Below are 17,516 nucleotides of genomic sequence, written 5' to 3'. Positions count from 1 at the left end.
AAAACGTACTGCAAAAAAACAAACAATTTCTAAAACATTGGTAAATGTTGCCCGTTTCAAAGAAGAAAAAACATTTCTCAGCATTAGTTCTACAATAAAACAAAAACAGCAGATAGGACTCGATATAATCTCTCAGGAAAATAAGTTCTAAGAAACACTGCCAGTGTTTTTATTGAGGAAGAAACTTGAAGCAAATATGGACGCATACTGCAGTGCATTGCTAGACAAGTGCAGATAATGCTCATGGGGAAGCATGGGTCGTCAGAACTAGTCAGAACTGAATGTAAGATAAAGCAAATTTATTTTTAAACTTTAAATGCTTAATAAAACCAAACAACCTTACCCAACTTTCTTCAAAGTGATTTCTCTAGATTTTCACACATACATCCAAATATGGATATTTTTAAAGATTGGAAAACACCGGACAGTGAAAATATTTTATTCAAAAACTAAAGAAACAACAGACTTCCTATAATCCAATGTTAATTCTTCCATACCTTCACCACATTTGGACCATGATATGAAAATTACAACTTACAAAAGTTACTTCATCGCAACAGTTTTAGCAAATTTTTCATAAAAGTCCTTTGAGCAGTTTGAAAAGTCTCTCCTAGTTCAGACTCAAGAGCAAGGCATGCAGTGCAGTACACAGTACCACCACAGCAGCAAGAAACACTTGAAAAATACCTGATTAAAGTCCAAAACAATAGGAACCGTGTATCATTAATAGACATCAAAATTCCATATTTAAGTGATGTTCATTCAGACTGGCTCAAAGGAAGAACATAGATGATCGGCATGATTCTGCTGCAAAAAATCTGTTTAGATGCTTTTCATAGTGTCTTCGGTATGGAAACAATTAACAAACCTGTAGTGCCATTAGGATAAAGCAAACTGGAGGCAAAACAGAGGTACATCAGGGACAGTCTAGAAAGAGCCAGAGCAAAAGAACTAACAATTCTGTCGACACAATTCAATACTTTTATTTACACTCACTCACGCTCATACACACAAATGTTGTTGAGGTATTAAAGTCGTCTCAGCGCACGCTTTTTATCTGCTTTCTTTTTCCCTGCTACATTATTGATGTTACTACTACTGTTGCTGCTGGTGGTACTGGCGCCATTAGCTCCGTTACCCAGAGCTGCTGGTACAGCTGCCACACTGGGCCCCGCTCTTTTCGTAGGGTCACCTGCGTGCTTCTTTGGCTGTGGGCCGTCGTTAGGGTCCTGAGGTGCACCGGAGGTCCCGCCCAGCCCACCCATAGCGTGGATTTCTGTAAGCAGACGGGCGCGAGACTCGTACTCAGCATAATCCTCTAAAAGCAAGCGCCCGGCCTCCTCATTTAGAGCTGATTCAGGGTTTGGATGGATGAGGAGACACTTGATGGTCTTTTGGGGGAAAGAAAAGAGGCAAATAAAACAGTTTAAGAATAATTTAGATCACACTGAGTAGATTCAAGACACAAAACTTAAAAGGTAAATCTTACAAGTAAGACATGTCTGAGGCCAAGTTCTGCCTTCCAGTCCCTCTTCAGCACATTGACACAGATCTCCCCCTTGTGACCCACGTTTGGGTGAAAAATCTTGGTCAGGAAATACCCCTTGGGTGGAACAGCAGGGAAGTCCTTCCCGAGGACCAGTCGCATTCGGAAAATGCCTCCGGCAAATGGTGTTCCCTCTGTCAGAGCATAAAGAATTCATTACATAAGCATGAATATCAATACTTTGCCAATCCCCTTAAGTACAATGTTTTTTTAACCCACAAAAAAAAAGTAAAAAACAGGGTTACAGCAGTGCAGCTGTGGAAAAAAAAATTATATATGTATACATATAAAACTAACAGACCACATCAGCCATACAAACTGAAAAAATGATCAATAACCATCTTATAAAACACACAGCTTTACTTTGAAGAAATGAAATCAACAAATACGTTTATCTCAGACAAGCCGGTAAAATACGAGTTTAACACCTAGAAATATTAAGCATTATATATAATATACATGTTACACAAGACCCCTACCACTGCAAACATGTTTACACCCATGTGCAGCTATCTTTTAAGGACTTAATACAATTCAATACATGGATGCTAATATTACTGTTCGCATCCCTGTTGAACAAATAAGCGAGTGCAGAGAAGGTTCTATATGATGGATTGAAATATATTTGTTTAATTCTATGTCTCATCTTAGTTAAAGAAACAAGCATGGAGGCCACTGACTGCAGCTGATCCATGTATTCTGACTCACAACACCCATTAAGTCCTTAAACGATAAAAATAGAAGTAGATTAATAATGCCATTTTCTTTTAGATAATAAACAGCCTAATGTCATCACTGTGTGTTGCTGTTCTGCACAAAAAGTCTACCACAAAAAAAGGAAATGAATTTCTCTCTTTTTTCCCTTTTCTGCTTCTGTTTTTCTGCTCTATTTACATTGCAGTGTCCATATAAACTGTAAAACTCCCTGCATAATTATAATAAAGCAATTTATATGCATGAAACAAGTGGAGAAATATGGCAATTGCCATACTGCTACACTTGTGAAAGTAAAATCTGTTGGGCTCTTTTTGGCATCAAGACAATTATTCTTATTGCCACATTGCCAGACAGGACACTGTCTGGCAATGTGGCAATTATTCTTTTTGCCACATTGCCAGACAGGACAGCGTAAAGAAAAAAAGGAAATGAAGATCTTTACCCTGAAGTATTGAACTCTGTCCGATATCTTGGCACAGCGTACATTTTTTTGTCCTGAATTTGTTCTGCCTTTTCCCAGCATTTTAAGTTTTAGATTTCTTTATGGTTTGGAACTTCTAGGTACCTTTTCAAAGTAGCATTAACTTTGCCAGATTAGGGGCAGAGTTTCTGAACATTAACTGCAAGTTTTGTAAAACAGAGTTCTTTCCATTTCTACATTTCAGTGTACACTGAAATTTAATTAGCCTTATGGCTGCAGAAATTAGATCTCCAGATTCAACATTTAATACCAGACAGAAAATGAATATCTGAATATATTGGCCTGTATCTAAAATCACACATATTAGCAAGCTGAATAAAACCCTCCTCCTCCATCTAATGTTAATGTAACCCACAGGTTAATAAGAAAATAGTTAGCTGTTATCATACTTATTGTTTTTGACAGTTGTTCTTTTTAATAATTATAATAATATCACTTGATCAACCTTTTATAATATTCCACACTGAAAAATGAGTAATAAAAGTGTATATGATTTGTGCTGATATAGCATTGTGACAATATTAATCAATACTCAAAGCTACAACATCGTTATCCCATCGCAAAATAAAAATATCCCTTAAATTGACCATCCTGTTCGCACACATACATGAGAATCCTGATTGTTTGAGGACCTTGATTTGCTCGCCCCGCTAAAGACACAACAACCCACACCCCTGTCTGTCTCTGCACGCGTCACACTCATCTAGCAGACTTGCACTGAGTCAGGGGCGCTTGCAAACGAAGAAGATGGGGAACAAAGGCAGGTGGAGTGGTTGAGATGATTCCCAACAGCTGATATATCTAGTTGAACTGACCCGGGACCGAAGTATTTTTCTCTACCCTATAAAACGCAGCATCATTTGTCGCGGCTGCAAGGGGAATCGGCGCAAGTTCTCACCTGGTCAATCTGATACTTAGCATATTGAGATATAAACGGACCATCCTCACATGAGGAAAACTGAAAGAAGCTCAAAAAGAAAGGAGAAAGATGGGTAGAGCATAGAAGAAAAAATAAGTTGTTTTGAATCTCTATCCACCACCCCCATTCCTCTTCCATTCACAAAAAAACCTAATGAGAACCCTGGTTTACACTTAATATATCTGCATATTAACTCCAACTAGCTTTCATGTCCCTGCTGAAGAAAAACACCCTGCAGCATGATGCTGCCCCACTGTGCTTTAGTTTTGGTGTACATATGAAACACTATATCTGGAGGACAATTAGTAGCCTGCTGCTTACTGCACAAAACCTTTAAAAGACCATCAAAATGCCGATGTTTACCATGTCATCTACAAGCTTGTGCCAAACTGCAAAGAGGATTGGCTTTTTCCAGAAGAAGCTATTTTTTTTTTTTTACCCCTTCATAAAACCTGGTTTATGGCATGCACAACACAACTCATAGATTACCAAGAGTTATCAAGACCCCTATTGACTGCTTCCTTTGAATATGACCTACTGGCCCAGCCTGATTATTAATTAAGTGACACCATGCTGTGCAATGGATGATAAATTTAATTTGTTTAGTTCTTTGTCATTAAATAACACATTTTGAAAGAGTTGAAGTGGATGTGAATACTATGAATACTCTACCTGGTCCTTCGATAGACGTGTGAAGTTCAGTTATGTCTTCCTCACTAGGGTAGATCTTGATGCCCTCAGGTGGGTCTGCAGCCAAAGCTGAAACTTCTTTGTAGACCAGGCGCAGAACGTGAGGGGGCAAATTCTCTACATTAGAGTTCTGAAGAGAGAGATGGTAAAATATTTAGCAAACAATAAGATGGGTTAAAACAATGAACTAAATAAATGTTATGAAATGGTACTTTTAATTAAATTTCAAAGAAGACATTGCAGCCAAGTTTAAAACGTATATCGTAAAGTGTCCANAAATGAACTAAATAAATGTTATGAAATGGTACTTTTAATTAAATTTCAAAGAAGACATTGCAGCCAAGTTTAAAACGTATATCGTAAAGTGTCCAGTCTTCTCGCTAATTAATATATCTATATATTTTTTCAATTGTAGAATATTTAAAAGAAAAAATTGGTCAGGTCTCTCATCCATCGATGCCGACTATTCTTTGTACAGTAATATCATTTTTATTGATCAAGCCTTTTCTAACCTTTTATACCAATAATAGGTAACAAATATTTATGATTTGTCCTGATACTGTATCAGGTCCATATCAGTATTGGCTAATACTAAAGGCTGCAAAAGCATTACTGTAACAGAAATTTTTTTTTAAAAAAAGGTTGTATATAGACATTCCTGTTCATGAAACATGAAATAAAACCTAGTGAAAGCAAATGAGTTTATTATTATTTTAAATATAACACAACACCATTAGAAATGTGTTTACCAGCACAAAGAAATTGGTGGTAAGGAATACAAAATTCAGATTAACATTTAGATTTATTCATTGCAGTTACATTAAAAAGCATCTACAACCTCTTTGTGGTCATTCTGAATAAACTGTACAGCTGAGACTGAATTAACTGCACTCAAAACCCCAAAAATCATTTCTGATCTCCTGCTGATTCATTTGTCCAAATTTAATTAAAAGTTCACAAGACACCTTAATCCAAAGTTCATCTTATGTTACAAAGAATATGATAAACTGACTATGGCATGATAGAAAGGGAAGATCTAACAGATTTCTCCTGAAGGTAGTACATTTCAAGCATAACACTAAATACTAAAACAATACATTAACAGTAGAATTATCCTATCCCACGTTCTTAATCCTGATATTGTTCCTAAAACGGTAAGTTTTTTTTGTCAAGCTTTTCCCTAATTATATAAAATATCTCCTTTGACTTTTTAAGCTCTTGACAACAGTACAGATTAGTCTGGCATTAAAATAATATAACAGTTTTTTCATTAAATTCCTTCCCTGTGTAATATGTTGTTATTAGATTTGGCCATTTTCTTTAATGCCTCAGCATATCAAACCTTAGCTGGTTATTCATTTCCATCATGCCAGCAGTAAAGACAGACGGTTCATAAGAGTAAATAATGTTTCGCTTAGTAAAAAAAAAGTACAATTCATATTTAAAAGTAAGTTTTTTGTAAGGTATCGTAGTGAGTATCTCATAAAGTTAATTAAAAGAAACGGTTAGCATTACAAACCTAGCTTAGGATGGTTAGAATCGAGTGTTAGCGGCCGATAAACCACTGTTTTTGTTGGAATGTGACCTATTAAATTAACTAGACCAATTGTTTATCTATTGTTGACAAACATTTTAACAACACAAACTGAATACTCAAAAGAGCTTTCGATCAATAAATGTCGGTTCAAGCTAGCAGCTAACAGTTAGCAATAGACTCGGTCATTTATCTTACCATCTTCGAGAATGACGACGAATATATGGCTTGTTTTAGATATAAAGAACCTCTATTTAATTTTTTTAAATTAATAAATAATTTAGATTAAGACTGTCTGTTCTCGGAGGTCATTAAGATGCTTTTTTTTCTTTTTCTATACGTTGACACAGGAACAAAAATACGTTCTACGGTTTAACCTATCGCAGACCAATGGAAACGTTGGTTGTTTGAAACGTCACGAAGGTTTAGCCAATCACGGCTCAACATTCTTGTTTCATCATATAGATCAGCCCTATCAGAGCCACGGATCTAGACTCACGAGTGATACTCTCCAGTCATTGGTTATTTTCAAAAAAAACTTACAAACCCCTAACAATATTGGGTCAGCATCATCTAAACGCCAGCATAGGTTAACGGCGCTCAGAGACTCTAGTTGTGGAGTCACCACAAGTATAAAACATATTAGGACACATGGCATTCAAATTCTATAGTCAATCAAAACACAACGCTTTTAAATCCCAGCATCAGTATTTATCTTACATCCTTACAGTGAGGCACCATTTGTGTTTTTTGTTGAAAATGTGGTATAAGGTGATTTAAAATGAGCAGGCAATTTTTTTCTTTTCTGTCTTTCAATCTTTTACTATCACCACACTGTAACAAGTACAGAGCATTAAAATTCAATCTCTGCATTTAACCCATCCCTTTGGGCTACCATTGTGCAGCGCCCAGGGTCTTTTGCACAGGGACCCAGAGTGGCTTTGAGACTTAGAACTCAGAACTTCAGGATTTACATTTATTATTTCATCTGTTGACAACATATTAAATTTTGATTTCTCATACAAATTAGAAACCTGTTTGATGCTGTGTTGTATTTTTGCTGAATTATTAAACTGGGGCTGAAAATCTTGCTTAATGTGATGGAAAGCCATTAGGTTGTACTAATATCTATTTTAAATTCCTAGGGTAACTACTAAGACCAATCCAGCAATGAACCTAACTTCATTGCAGTCCAGTTCAGTCCAGCCCTGTTTGAGAAAAACTACATTTAGAGTACATGGCAGAAATTCAGTGGTAGCACATATACAGAGGCCTTTTTTCGCGGGGCAGTAATCCCAAAATTGAACCCTGACCCAAAGATCTGGGCTGCACATCTTCTCTCCCCCTCTCTTTCATCTCTTTCCTGTCATTCTACTATCAAATAAACTATTGGTAAACTATTGGTACACAACGCTGAGATAAAGGTGCACAAAATAGACTGAATGAAGGCGATGTAAAAGAAAACCAGCATCTCCTGTTATTGATTGTATAATCCCTTAGTTTGTGTGGAAGGTACAGTTTCTGCTGGGCCTTCTTCTAAATGATGTTTACATGAGAGGACCGGCTCAGAACCCGAGACAGGGTGGGGTTTTTTGTGTTTTGTAATACATTTTCAGTTTTATAAGAGCCCTTTTTTTAACATTTATCTATTCTCTTTGTATAAGTGCTCCATCCCAAACTACTACTACTACTACTACTACTACTACTACTACTACTACTACTACTACATAATAATAATAATAATAATAATAATAATAATAATAATAATAATAATAATAATAATAATAATAATATTATTATTATTATAAGCTTAATTTGGAACAGGGGGATTCCAGTACAGTTTTAGGATGAAGTCCAATATATTTACAGTCACAAGCTTTCACTGACTCACCACAAGAGAGCGCTATAGCACAGTATCTGCCTTTAGCTGATTTTAGGTCTGCCTTTTCAACCTAAGTTGTCTTCGTGGACAGTTTTTAGTTTGTTTTTTTATGTCAAAGGGTTAAACCGATCCAACGACACGGAGGGAGTTTATTTTCTCACAGTGGACAGCGGGGTGTGAGCCTCTCAACAACAGCCGCAGCAGCAGCATCACAACAACAACAACAGCCCTACTTCCGGTTTCAGAGTCCAGCATCATTTGAGGGATTCGCTTTATCAGCAAGTCACTAGCTTCATTCGGCTTTTGTTAAATCATAATACCTCACCCTGCAGCTGTTTTTTCACGTTCTCGGCAGCCTAAAAAGAAAGAGTACATTCAGCAGGCTAACTCTGTTAGCCTCCGCGCGGGTAAGGAGACGCTAACTAGCATGAGAGCAGCGGTAACGTGTAACTGCTTTTTAAATAACGTTACTTTTTGTGTCTGTTTTTCTTAAAAGTTTTACTATGAGTGACGGGGAAGTGTTTCACGAGAAGCAGCGCTTGGAGCTGTGCGCCATACATGCGCTCAACAATGTGCTTCAGGAGCGGGTGTTCACCAAGGAGACAGCCGATGACATCTGTAAACGGTAAAAAGCTGCAGCAGAGAAAAGCCAAACAGCTTCCTCTGACTGCTCCTCAGCATCCATGTCACTGGAGAATGCTTCAACAGCAGGGAAAGAAGAGCTAAACTAACCGAGAAGGTGAAAGTTAGAGAAGAGCAGCATACATCAAGCTGTGAAGGATTGTTCCAGTTAGTTCTTCAAAATATAGAAAGTTTAGAAATCTTTATCATCTAGGTTACCATATTTATTTATTCCCCCCAATTTTTTATCTTTATTGTTTTTGACAATAAAAGAAACAATGCACTGATCTCAGCCCTCTGAGCATCAGCAAGGTACAAAACCAAAACAAAGTGAAGACTTGAACAGGGGCGTAGCCAGAAAAGTTTTATAAGGGTGGCCAGGCAATAAGCAATGTACTCAGAGAGGTGGCCGGAGGTGGATAGGTGCCAGAACCTCACGTCAATCTACACTGTTCCAACAGGAAAATTAACGAGCATAAAGTCGATATTTTTTGAATTAAGACAAACTATACTTTCCAACAGCCTTTGCTAACAATTACAGACATTATTTAAACATCCGTCTAGATAAAAGGTATAGTGGATAAAATTCTTTCAGGTTTGAGTTCTGGGGTGAACATCTTTTCCATTGTCATTACTTACCTATTTTTATTAATTATCATTCTGAATAAAATTTATATTTACAAGTACTAATATCTACATAAATTGATTATTTAATATGTTTTTATTCAAATAGTTATCTATTATTTTACTGAAGACTTCTAGATGACTTGCAGAGACACATCATTTTCTCTCTACCCCATATAACACAAAATGTAGTTCTGAAAAGAGCGTGATTTCTGTATATATCATCTTTAATGCTAGTATATTAAAGTGCATAATTAACCACAGTGCTTTTGTTGTCAAGTAATTGTCAATATATGAAAAATTAAACTGTTTTGAATATTGAGAGCATTACTGCTGCCACCATCTGTATTAGAGGGTTAGAAATGGTAGTGGTGGCTACAGGGGTGGCCAATGATTGGCTAAGGATGGCCATGGCCACCCCTGGTCCCCCATCTATCTCCGCCCCTGTTTAACCCTTCCCCTTGGAGAGCAATGGGCTGGCACTGTGCTGCACCCGGAGAGCAGTGTGGCATTGTGGGGGTTAAGGGTTTTGCTCAGGGAACCAGAGTGGCAGTCTGTGGGAATCAAACCGGGTCCTTGCAACCTTCTCAGAGCACAAGAACACTGCTCTTACATCTAGGACAACAAAAAAAAAAATTCTTTTTTTGTTTTTCATGAATTTGTTTTTTTTAAATCACTCCTTTGATTTTTTTTTTTTTTTTTACAATGTTAGGGCAAAGGACTGTTTTTGATTTTTAAATTTACTTCATTTTTTTTTTGCCCTAAAATGTAGCCTGATAAACCAGATTAAGTATGAGATTAAATGTGTAAAACTCGCAGGCAAAAATGATTTTGCCTGCTGGCAGGTGGGTCTAGTTTACTAGGCTACCTAAAATGCCTTTTCTTTTTTCTTAAATGAGACAAAAGTAATAAGGTCTTGTTTTTTTTGCTCCAATAATACATTTTAAATGTCATAGTATTTTGTTGAGTGCTCCATAAAGGCTTAAGTATTGTCATTCTGTGTCCTCCTTGAACCTTTAAGCATTTTATGCTGCAAAAAATTGATCACAAACTCTAGTTCTTGGAAGATTAAAATAGGTAATCAAATATTAATTGGTGGGGAGTGGTGGTTAGGGCATTGCGCTTCGAATCCACAGGTTCTGGCTTCAAGCCCCACTCCCACAGACTGCCACTCTGGGTCCATGAGCAAGACCCTTAACCCCACACTGCTCCCCGGGCGTCGCACTATGGCAGCCCACTGCTTCCCAATGGGATGGGTTACATTAAGAGAGTGAATTTCATGCAAAGGAAAAAGCTGGACAGCTTAATAAATGACTTAATAAATAAAAGTTGTCTAAGCCTAAATTTAGGCCTGATTTAATTCAACAGAGGATCAGGTTGGTCTGGATCGCTGTATTCCAATAACAAAATTTTATATTTGCTTTGCTATTTGCTATCTGGTGTGATGGTCTGACGTTTAACAGCATCGTTAAAAAGCAAAAACACTAGAAATCTGTCCACGCCGCTGTAATCTGAAACCCTTGGCTTTGTGTCATGATGTTTGCTGAAATGGATTTGCCACATTTTGTACAAAGAAATGTTAGAGAAAAACCTTCAGGGAAAATGACAGCAGTGCTGCTTCTCACAAATAAAGCCATTGTGTTTATAGAAACCACTGCTCACAATGTTGGCCTTAAGCCTGAATGAACATGACGAAGAATTAGTCATGATCTCTGTGGGTTTTCAAAAAATAACTAACACGTATTTAAAGAAGTCTATGAGGCAGTTTTCAAAGTTTAAATGAAGCAGTGTTTAATAGTTTACTCTCTCTTAAATATAACTTCCTCTCTTTACAGGCTGGCTCCACAGTGTGTTGTAAACCCGCATCGGTCAGTATTAGGAACAGGAAACTATGACGTTAATGTGATTATGGCAGCGTTGCAGAGCAGGGACCTGGCCGCAGTGTGGTGGGACAAACGCAGGTGAGTGGTAAAGTGGGGTTAAATGTTATTATAGCACCCTGCTGTAGTTTCTATGCCCCATTAAATCATTTTAAATCATGCCACGTCATAAGCACCAACATCTGTGTTTTTATTGCCCTTTTATGTGATAGGGCAATAAAAAGGACACACTGTTTTGCACCTTTGGAAGCAATAGAAACACCTTTTGCATAATTATTGCTGTAAGTATTTTAGGGCTTTGTTCTTCCGGCTTTTCTCACACGATTTGCCACAGCCTCTTAACTGGAGCTAGGTCTGGACTTTGACTGGGCCACTCTAACATATAAATATGATTGGATCGAAGGCTTCGTGTTGGGCAGGCGTCTGGAAACTTGATAACCTGAGTATCCATTTTTGGCTTCAGTCTAGCTAAATAAAAGCTGATTAGAGCCGGGGATGTTTCATCGCCCTTTGAAAAAAAAAGAAAAATAGTTGTTCATTTTTCAAAAATTATGGTTATTATAGGAAACTTTTACATTTGTTTACTGCCACAATTTTATATATATTTTTGATGTTTTAGAGTTAAGAAAAATATATGATCTTTGGAAAAATTCAATAGATATATTTATATGGTTCTAGTACTTTTGAAATAATTGTTTTCCAGAGATTCATTGCAGTTAATCCATGAAAAACTGCTAAACTCAGACATTCAGTTCTTTATTATTTTAGCCAAAGTCATTGAGATCCTTTGTTGAAGGTCCAAAGAACCATTTTCAGTTCTGGTGCTGAAGGTTTAAGACTCCTTGATTGAGGCTTTCTTGCTGCAAACTGAACCCCTTTACCAGTCTAATTACATCTGGTTCTACCAGGGTTCTTTAAAGATTGTCTTGTATTGAGCTTCATCCTTTTTCCATCAGCACTGACACATTCTCCTGTTGCTGCTGAAAGAAAAGCCTGCCCAAAGCATGATGCTGCCACCACAATGCATAGTATTATTTTTAGGATGGGAGTGGATTGTCCTCAGGGAGCTGTCCAGTACCAGTGCTAACCTACATATAACACATTCCTTACACTCTAAAGAGGTTGTTTTGAGCAGAGTTATCAACCTTTCTGGGTTTATTGCCTAAATGACCACTAAACAAGCTAGCATTAGCTTACCCTTTTGCGTCGTCTTGCTCCTATCCATGGCTTCCCTCTCTCCTATGCTTAAATCCAGAGGGCTTTGTCTCTGACTCTCTCTCATTTTACCAAGAGTCTGACTAAATACCATAAACTGTCCAGAAGTTCTTGCATTGATTTTTTTTCCATCACAAATAAAGAAACCTTACATATAGAAAGGTATAATTTAATTATATATAGAAACCTTGCAATGATCCTTTTACATTTTTGAACCCCCCCCCCCTGTTTAGAAAATAGTTAAGATGACTCAAATAAAAATGAAGAAGGGTCCTTAAATCTCTTGCGTGTACCCCTTTATTAATTGAAAAGAAAAATCCAACCAAATATTCAATTTTTTTAAGCTTTAAAACCAAATAAAGTTTAATTGATTCCAGAAGTCGGAAACGTTTAGAATTTATATATTTTTTCATGTATTTTTTGATTGAGTTGGAACATAATTAGAGCAAGCTGTGATTTTGAGGTACTGTTTCACTCCTACCATTTACTTGGAGTTAAAATATAATTTTTCATATTTTGATTTGTGAAAACAATTAGAAAGCCAGGCATCATTTTTATTCTACATAATAGGTGATGCTATTTGTTGGTTGTAAACCCAAGTGACTCATTCGTGGTGTTTATTATAGAGTTGCAAAGATATTAAAATCTGGGCCGATGTTGATATTAATATTAATTGCCCTTATGTCTAATAACCAGTTTGTACCAATATCATATATTTGGGTTGTTAAGCATCTGCTTCAGTCAAACACCCACGAAGCTGAGCTGCATCATAATCATGGTCATATCAACAAACAAATACTGTGGGACTGATCACCTCCTTTTTCCCCTCTGAAGCAAAATGCATGGAAATTAATATCGTTTGTTAATGTTGGCCCAGTTTTACTTAAAGAACCGATTATTAAACATAAAAATGTCTTCTAGAATCATCTGAATGCAGAATAACCAGTTAGTTTTTATTTATCTCTGCCTTTTTTTAACCTACAGGACAGTTCAGAGTCTCTGCGTGTCAAAGGTCCAGGGTTTTATTCTCAACGTCCCCTCCAGAGTGTCTTTGGGCATTGTGTCCCTCCCTCTCCGTCGGCGTCACTGGCTCGCCGTTCGGCAGGTTAACGGACAGTACTACAACTTGGACTCCAAACTGAAGAGTCCCGTCTGCATCGGAGGAGAAGCAGAGCTACGGTAGGAATGCGGTCTGCTCTGGATTAGATCAAATCTTTGCTCTGGTGCCTTGTTCGAAACCCCGTCTTAGGGACTGAGTCATTCCCATGCGAGCAGTCACATGGAGGTTACCTCACTCCTTTTGTTTGGCTTCTGGACTCTTCGCTCTCCTTCTAATATGTCTCCTCTCTTGCTTTCTTGCAGCACATTTCTTAGCGAGCAGCTTTCTCAGGATGTGGCAGAGATGCTGCTGGTGGTCCAACGGGAGGTGGAGGAGGACGGTTCATGGTTAAACCCCGACAGCCCAAACAAGTGATCCATCTGGTGTGGAAAAACAAAAATTCCTCTGGGAAAATTAAAGACTACTTTTTTTTCTTTATTTTTTTAGAAACACTTCATTAAAGAAATGTCTTCAGGGAATTCACTAAAATACTCTTAACTGACAGAAAAATCCAAAGAGAAGCAGAGGGCGAAGTTTACTCCCGAAATGAAGAAGTTTCTGATTGTAACAGCGGTTAAAGCTTTCCCTCTGGTATGACTTTTTCTTTATCTTGATACTTTGGTCTTCCAATAAGAAAGGTGATGGAAGTGGCTGAGACAAACGATACCATTTGATGACACTATGAGACCTATCTGAAGGTTGTAGTAACGATTGAACTGTTGTATTGTTAGTAACTTAGTTACTGAGATAAGAAGAGAAACGTGTTCTGAGGTGGATTTCTTTTTTCGTCGTCTCAGATTTGGATGATTTTCTGTCATATCAGTATTTACCAGCTGTCGTTTTCCTCTTTGCTGTTTACCTATGCACTGCAGTGTGAGATTTGTGAGGCGTAAAAGTGTTTGATTGTGTTCCTATATGCAACTACACATGGATGGCTGAACTGTGAAGCAGGATCTCTGAATATAAACCTGAACTGTGGGCTCCGCAAACTGTGAGTTTACATTGCTACAAAGTTGGGTCTAGATTGCTCTGGTAAGCTAAGCTGTAGTCATTCCTGGTTGTTTTTTAGCGGGAGGTCTCAAATCAACACATGATTACATCTGGCCAATCGATTTTAGCGGAAAAAGAAGGAAAAGATACAACATTTTCCACAAAATGAAAAGACTGTTTTGTTCCTTTTTTTACCCCTCTAGCCTCCCTGACAAGCATATTTGTGAAATATCTTGATGTTTATCTGGGCTGAACAGGTGATTAAGGGTTTAAATTAGTTCTTGTGATGTTTTACCACATGGGATCAGCTGGCTAAACAGTGTTTTCTAACAAAAATGCTTTTAGAAGGATTTTCCTTGAAGGGTTTAATCTGTGTGCTAAACTGTTGCACACACAACTCTAAACTGGCTTTCAGTTCTGCAAACATTTGACTTTTTGTTTTCTTTCTTACCAAACTGAAATACATTTCTAGTCAGAAATGTATAATACATACACTAATAATGCATATGTATTTCATAATACTTTGGAGTTTCAGTGATTTTTTTGAACGGTCCTTCTCCAGGGTGAACTGATAACACAGTATTTAACCAAGGTTCTTTACAAAGCAAGGAATTGGTGCACAAGTTTGTACTATTAATAGGATAAATGTCCCCCAGAGGCATTTAGTTCCACTAGGAACAGTGATCCTAAACATATATTATAACTAGGGCTGCAACTAACGATTCTTTTGGTAATCGATTCATCTGTTTATTATTTTTACGATTAATAATCGGATAACCAAAGGTTCCTTAAAGAAGACAATAAACCAGGTGAAGACGAAAAAGTTTTTCTATTTAAATGCAAAATGTTCACATACATTTTTTACAATTTTGGTATAATTACTGCTCTAAGTTCAATTCAATTCAGTTTATTTATATTGCGTCAATTCACAATTTCTCTCCAGGATAATATCCCAGCCAAACAGGAACAGATGAGGTGAAGCTACTATGAGAAAAAGCAGAGAGAGCATAACGTTAGAGATTGAACTAACAGATTCTGCAGAATGGGAGAGTAGAGATAGAATGATGAAATAGGGGTCCTAATGTCCTCCAGAAGTCTAAGCCTATAGCAGCAGAACTATAGAGATAGCTCAGTGAGTTGCTCTGTCAGCTAAAGGCATATTTTAGAGTCTATACTCCAGCTAATAATTAATTGATTACTAAATTAGTTGACGATTATTTCAATAATTGCTTAATCAAGATTAATCCGATTAATTGTTTCAGCCCTAATTATAACCATCCTCCAGATCTAACACTATGCTTCCCCTATAACCCGCAAAGCTTTACCTTAAGGTTTGAAGTTGCTTCTATCACAGGAAACCTTTAAATAAAATCAACTTGATGAGACCAGTGACAGAAGCTTTATTCAAAAAAGTGATAAATGCAAAAAGACACTCAATAGTACAGTTTTATTTTTTTACTGATTGAATGAAATGGACAGATTCAGCTTTTGTTCCCAAAATATTCTTCCTCAAAAGCTCATATATTTACTTCACCTTGGATTACGACTATAAAGATCATACCTGAATTTGGTTTTCCAAGTGTTACTCTATGTAGCCTCACACACTGAGTGTTCAGTAGCCTTATTAGGGAGGAAAGTTCAGCTTAATGCTGCCGCATAGATCCACATCTCACTTAAACCAGTGTTGTTACACAGCTCTACAGGGTGGAAGTTATTGAAATAAAACTAATTAATACTCTAGAGAGTTTAAAGCCTGCTTCATAGTTCCCTGCTGAGTCCTCATCAAAATGAACATCTTACCTCTTTATTTCTAATACGTAATAATTAAATCAAACCTTAGCTGCTGTGAAGCTGACAAAGGAGGATTTTGTATTGGTTTTGATGACATAACGAATAAATTCAGGTCATTTTTAACTATCCTTAACACTTGCAAAAACCAAACTGTCCTTCTGTGACTGTATGCTGTATATATTTTTGTCTGTTGAACTATGCATACCAAAACAAGAAGGATCGCTGTCTCTGACAGACACTAGTGACTAATGTTGAACTTCTGGAGTTCATTTTGTTGATGCTTATTTATAAAATAACAATAAATGTGGACCTCTTGTTGGAATTTATTGAGAGCAATCTCTTTTGTTGTTCACTTATAACAAAAACAAAGACTGTTTACAGGTTATTAAGGTTATTTTTATTTATATTAGACTCTCAAGTGTAAAAGGATGCCATCCAAAAGGAGCATTGATAACCATACAAACTCAATTAACAGGGTCAGTTAGCAGGGGAGGGGGGATTCAATGAAATCTCAAACCGTACCATATATACACGAAACATCTTGGAGAAATCCCAGAAACCCGATGCTATACATACTTATTGCTTGTTACGGTAGAGCTACTGCAGCACCAGTAGCAAGGGTCATATTGCTATGTACCGCTATGTTTGCGTGGGATTTGTAGTTCTTCCACTCCCAGGACTGGAGTGTGGCAATTCTCCATTCCATTCCAAATAGTTCTCCATTTAACAAGGTAGTTATTTTTTTCTTTTTTTAATGAATACTGAGATACAGTCAACAGTGAAATATACAGAGTAGCATCATTAGTAGTAGAAGGAAAATACAGAATTGCCACCTATAAAAAGTAATAATAATAAAAAAAATATATATACCAAGTGAAGGAACTGCATTAACCATTCACAGAAAAGAATGAGTTGTTTCGATACGAGCCAGTGTTTTGTTTCGTTTTTTGTTCTTTTTTTTCCCCCACACAATATTCATATAAAAACATGAAAAGAAACGGGGTGGTACAGAAACATGTAAGAATATAAAACTACAAAGCTTGTAGCATCAATACCGTCCAGACTGGCCTCGTCACTGTTCACAGTTTCACACAGATTTCTACGACCAAAGGGGGGGGGGGAAGTTAGATCATGAGGCTTCGACTCAGCTTTGCACCAACAACCAGCCGCTTCCCAGCTGGTTACAACAACAGTCCCTTCCTTTTAAGTGCTTTTAATAATAGTTTTCAGTGGTACCGACTCACATCTAGCATTCACTTTATTTAGATTAGTATCTTTTTTTCATTTAAAGTGTCCGTTCATATGAAAACTAAACATTTTTTTTCTATACATTTTCTAGCAAAAAAAAAAAAGAATTAACGTGAATACAGGTTCCTCGAATGGGAGGGGTTGGGGTGTGATTGATTTCCCCCGTAACCAGTCAGCATGCTGGGAGAGTACTGCAGTCCACAAAACGGGAGGTCAAGATGGGTCCGGAGATGTCATGGAGAGAAAAATAAAAAATACATTATTATTCTGTGAAGAGAA

The 17,516-nt window shown here is 37.1% G+C and overlaps 3 protein-coding genes across 5 annotated transcripts in view; 1 reads left to right on the top strand and 2 right to left on the bottom strand.

Moving 5' to 3' along the window:
• Positions 1-423: 423 nt before the first annotated feature.
• Positions 424-6,265, bottom strand: ube2s (ubiquitin conjugating enzyme E2S). The gene is made up of 4 exons (XM_015381172.1): positions 6,086-6,265; positions 4,336-4,483; positions 1,490-1,680; positions 424-1,391 (listed from the first exon to the last, which is right to left on the bottom strand). The coding sequence occupies exons 1-4, from the start codon at positions 6,086-6,088 to the stop codon at positions 1,029-1,031; spliced, it is 705 nt and encodes a 234-aa protein (XP_015236658.1). The 5' UTR covers positions 6,089-6,265; the 3' UTR covers positions 424-1,028.
• A 1,559-nt stretch (positions 6,266-7,824) lies between these two features.
• On the top strand, positions 7,825-15,011 carry josd2 (Josephin domain containing 2). The gene is made up of 5 exons (XM_015381162.1): positions 7,825-8,176; positions 8,266-8,394; positions 10,850-10,975; positions 13,094-13,288; positions 13,472-15,011. The coding sequence occupies exons 2-5, from the start codon at positions 8,273-8,275 to the stop codon at positions 13,581-13,583; spliced, it is 555 nt and encodes a 184-aa protein (XP_015236648.1). The 5' UTR covers positions 7,825-8,176; positions 8,266-8,272; the 3' UTR covers positions 13,584-15,011.
• Positions 15,012-16,951: 1,940 nt separating this feature from the next.
• Positions 16,952-17,516, bottom strand: part of ttyh1 (tweety family member 1) — a 36,103-nt gene continuing 35,538 nt past the window's right edge. For 2 of the 3 annotated variants that reach the window (XM_015381245.1, XM_015381246.1), the window contains one exon: positions 16,952-17,428. In XM_015381245.1, the coding sequence (XP_015236731.1) occupies positions 17,345-17,428 (84 nt within the window). In that variant the 3' untranslated portion in view covers positions 16,952-17,344. The remainder of the gene's footprint in view (positions 17,429-17,516) is intronic. The other variant, XM_015381247.1, reaches the window with a different exon arrangement.

This window comes from Cyprinodon variegatus, unplaced genomic scaffold (assembly GCF_000732505.1).
Source record: "Cyprinodon variegatus isolate N-32 unplaced genomic scaffold, C_variegatus-1.0 Scaffold229, whole genome shotgun sequence".
Taxonomy (NCBI): Eukaryota; Metazoa; Chordata; class Actinopteri; order Cyprinodontiformes; family Cyprinodontidae; genus Cyprinodon; species Cyprinodon variegatus.
Note: the sequence above shows the minus strand (reverse complement) of the source record. Positions and strands in the feature narration are given on the sequence as shown.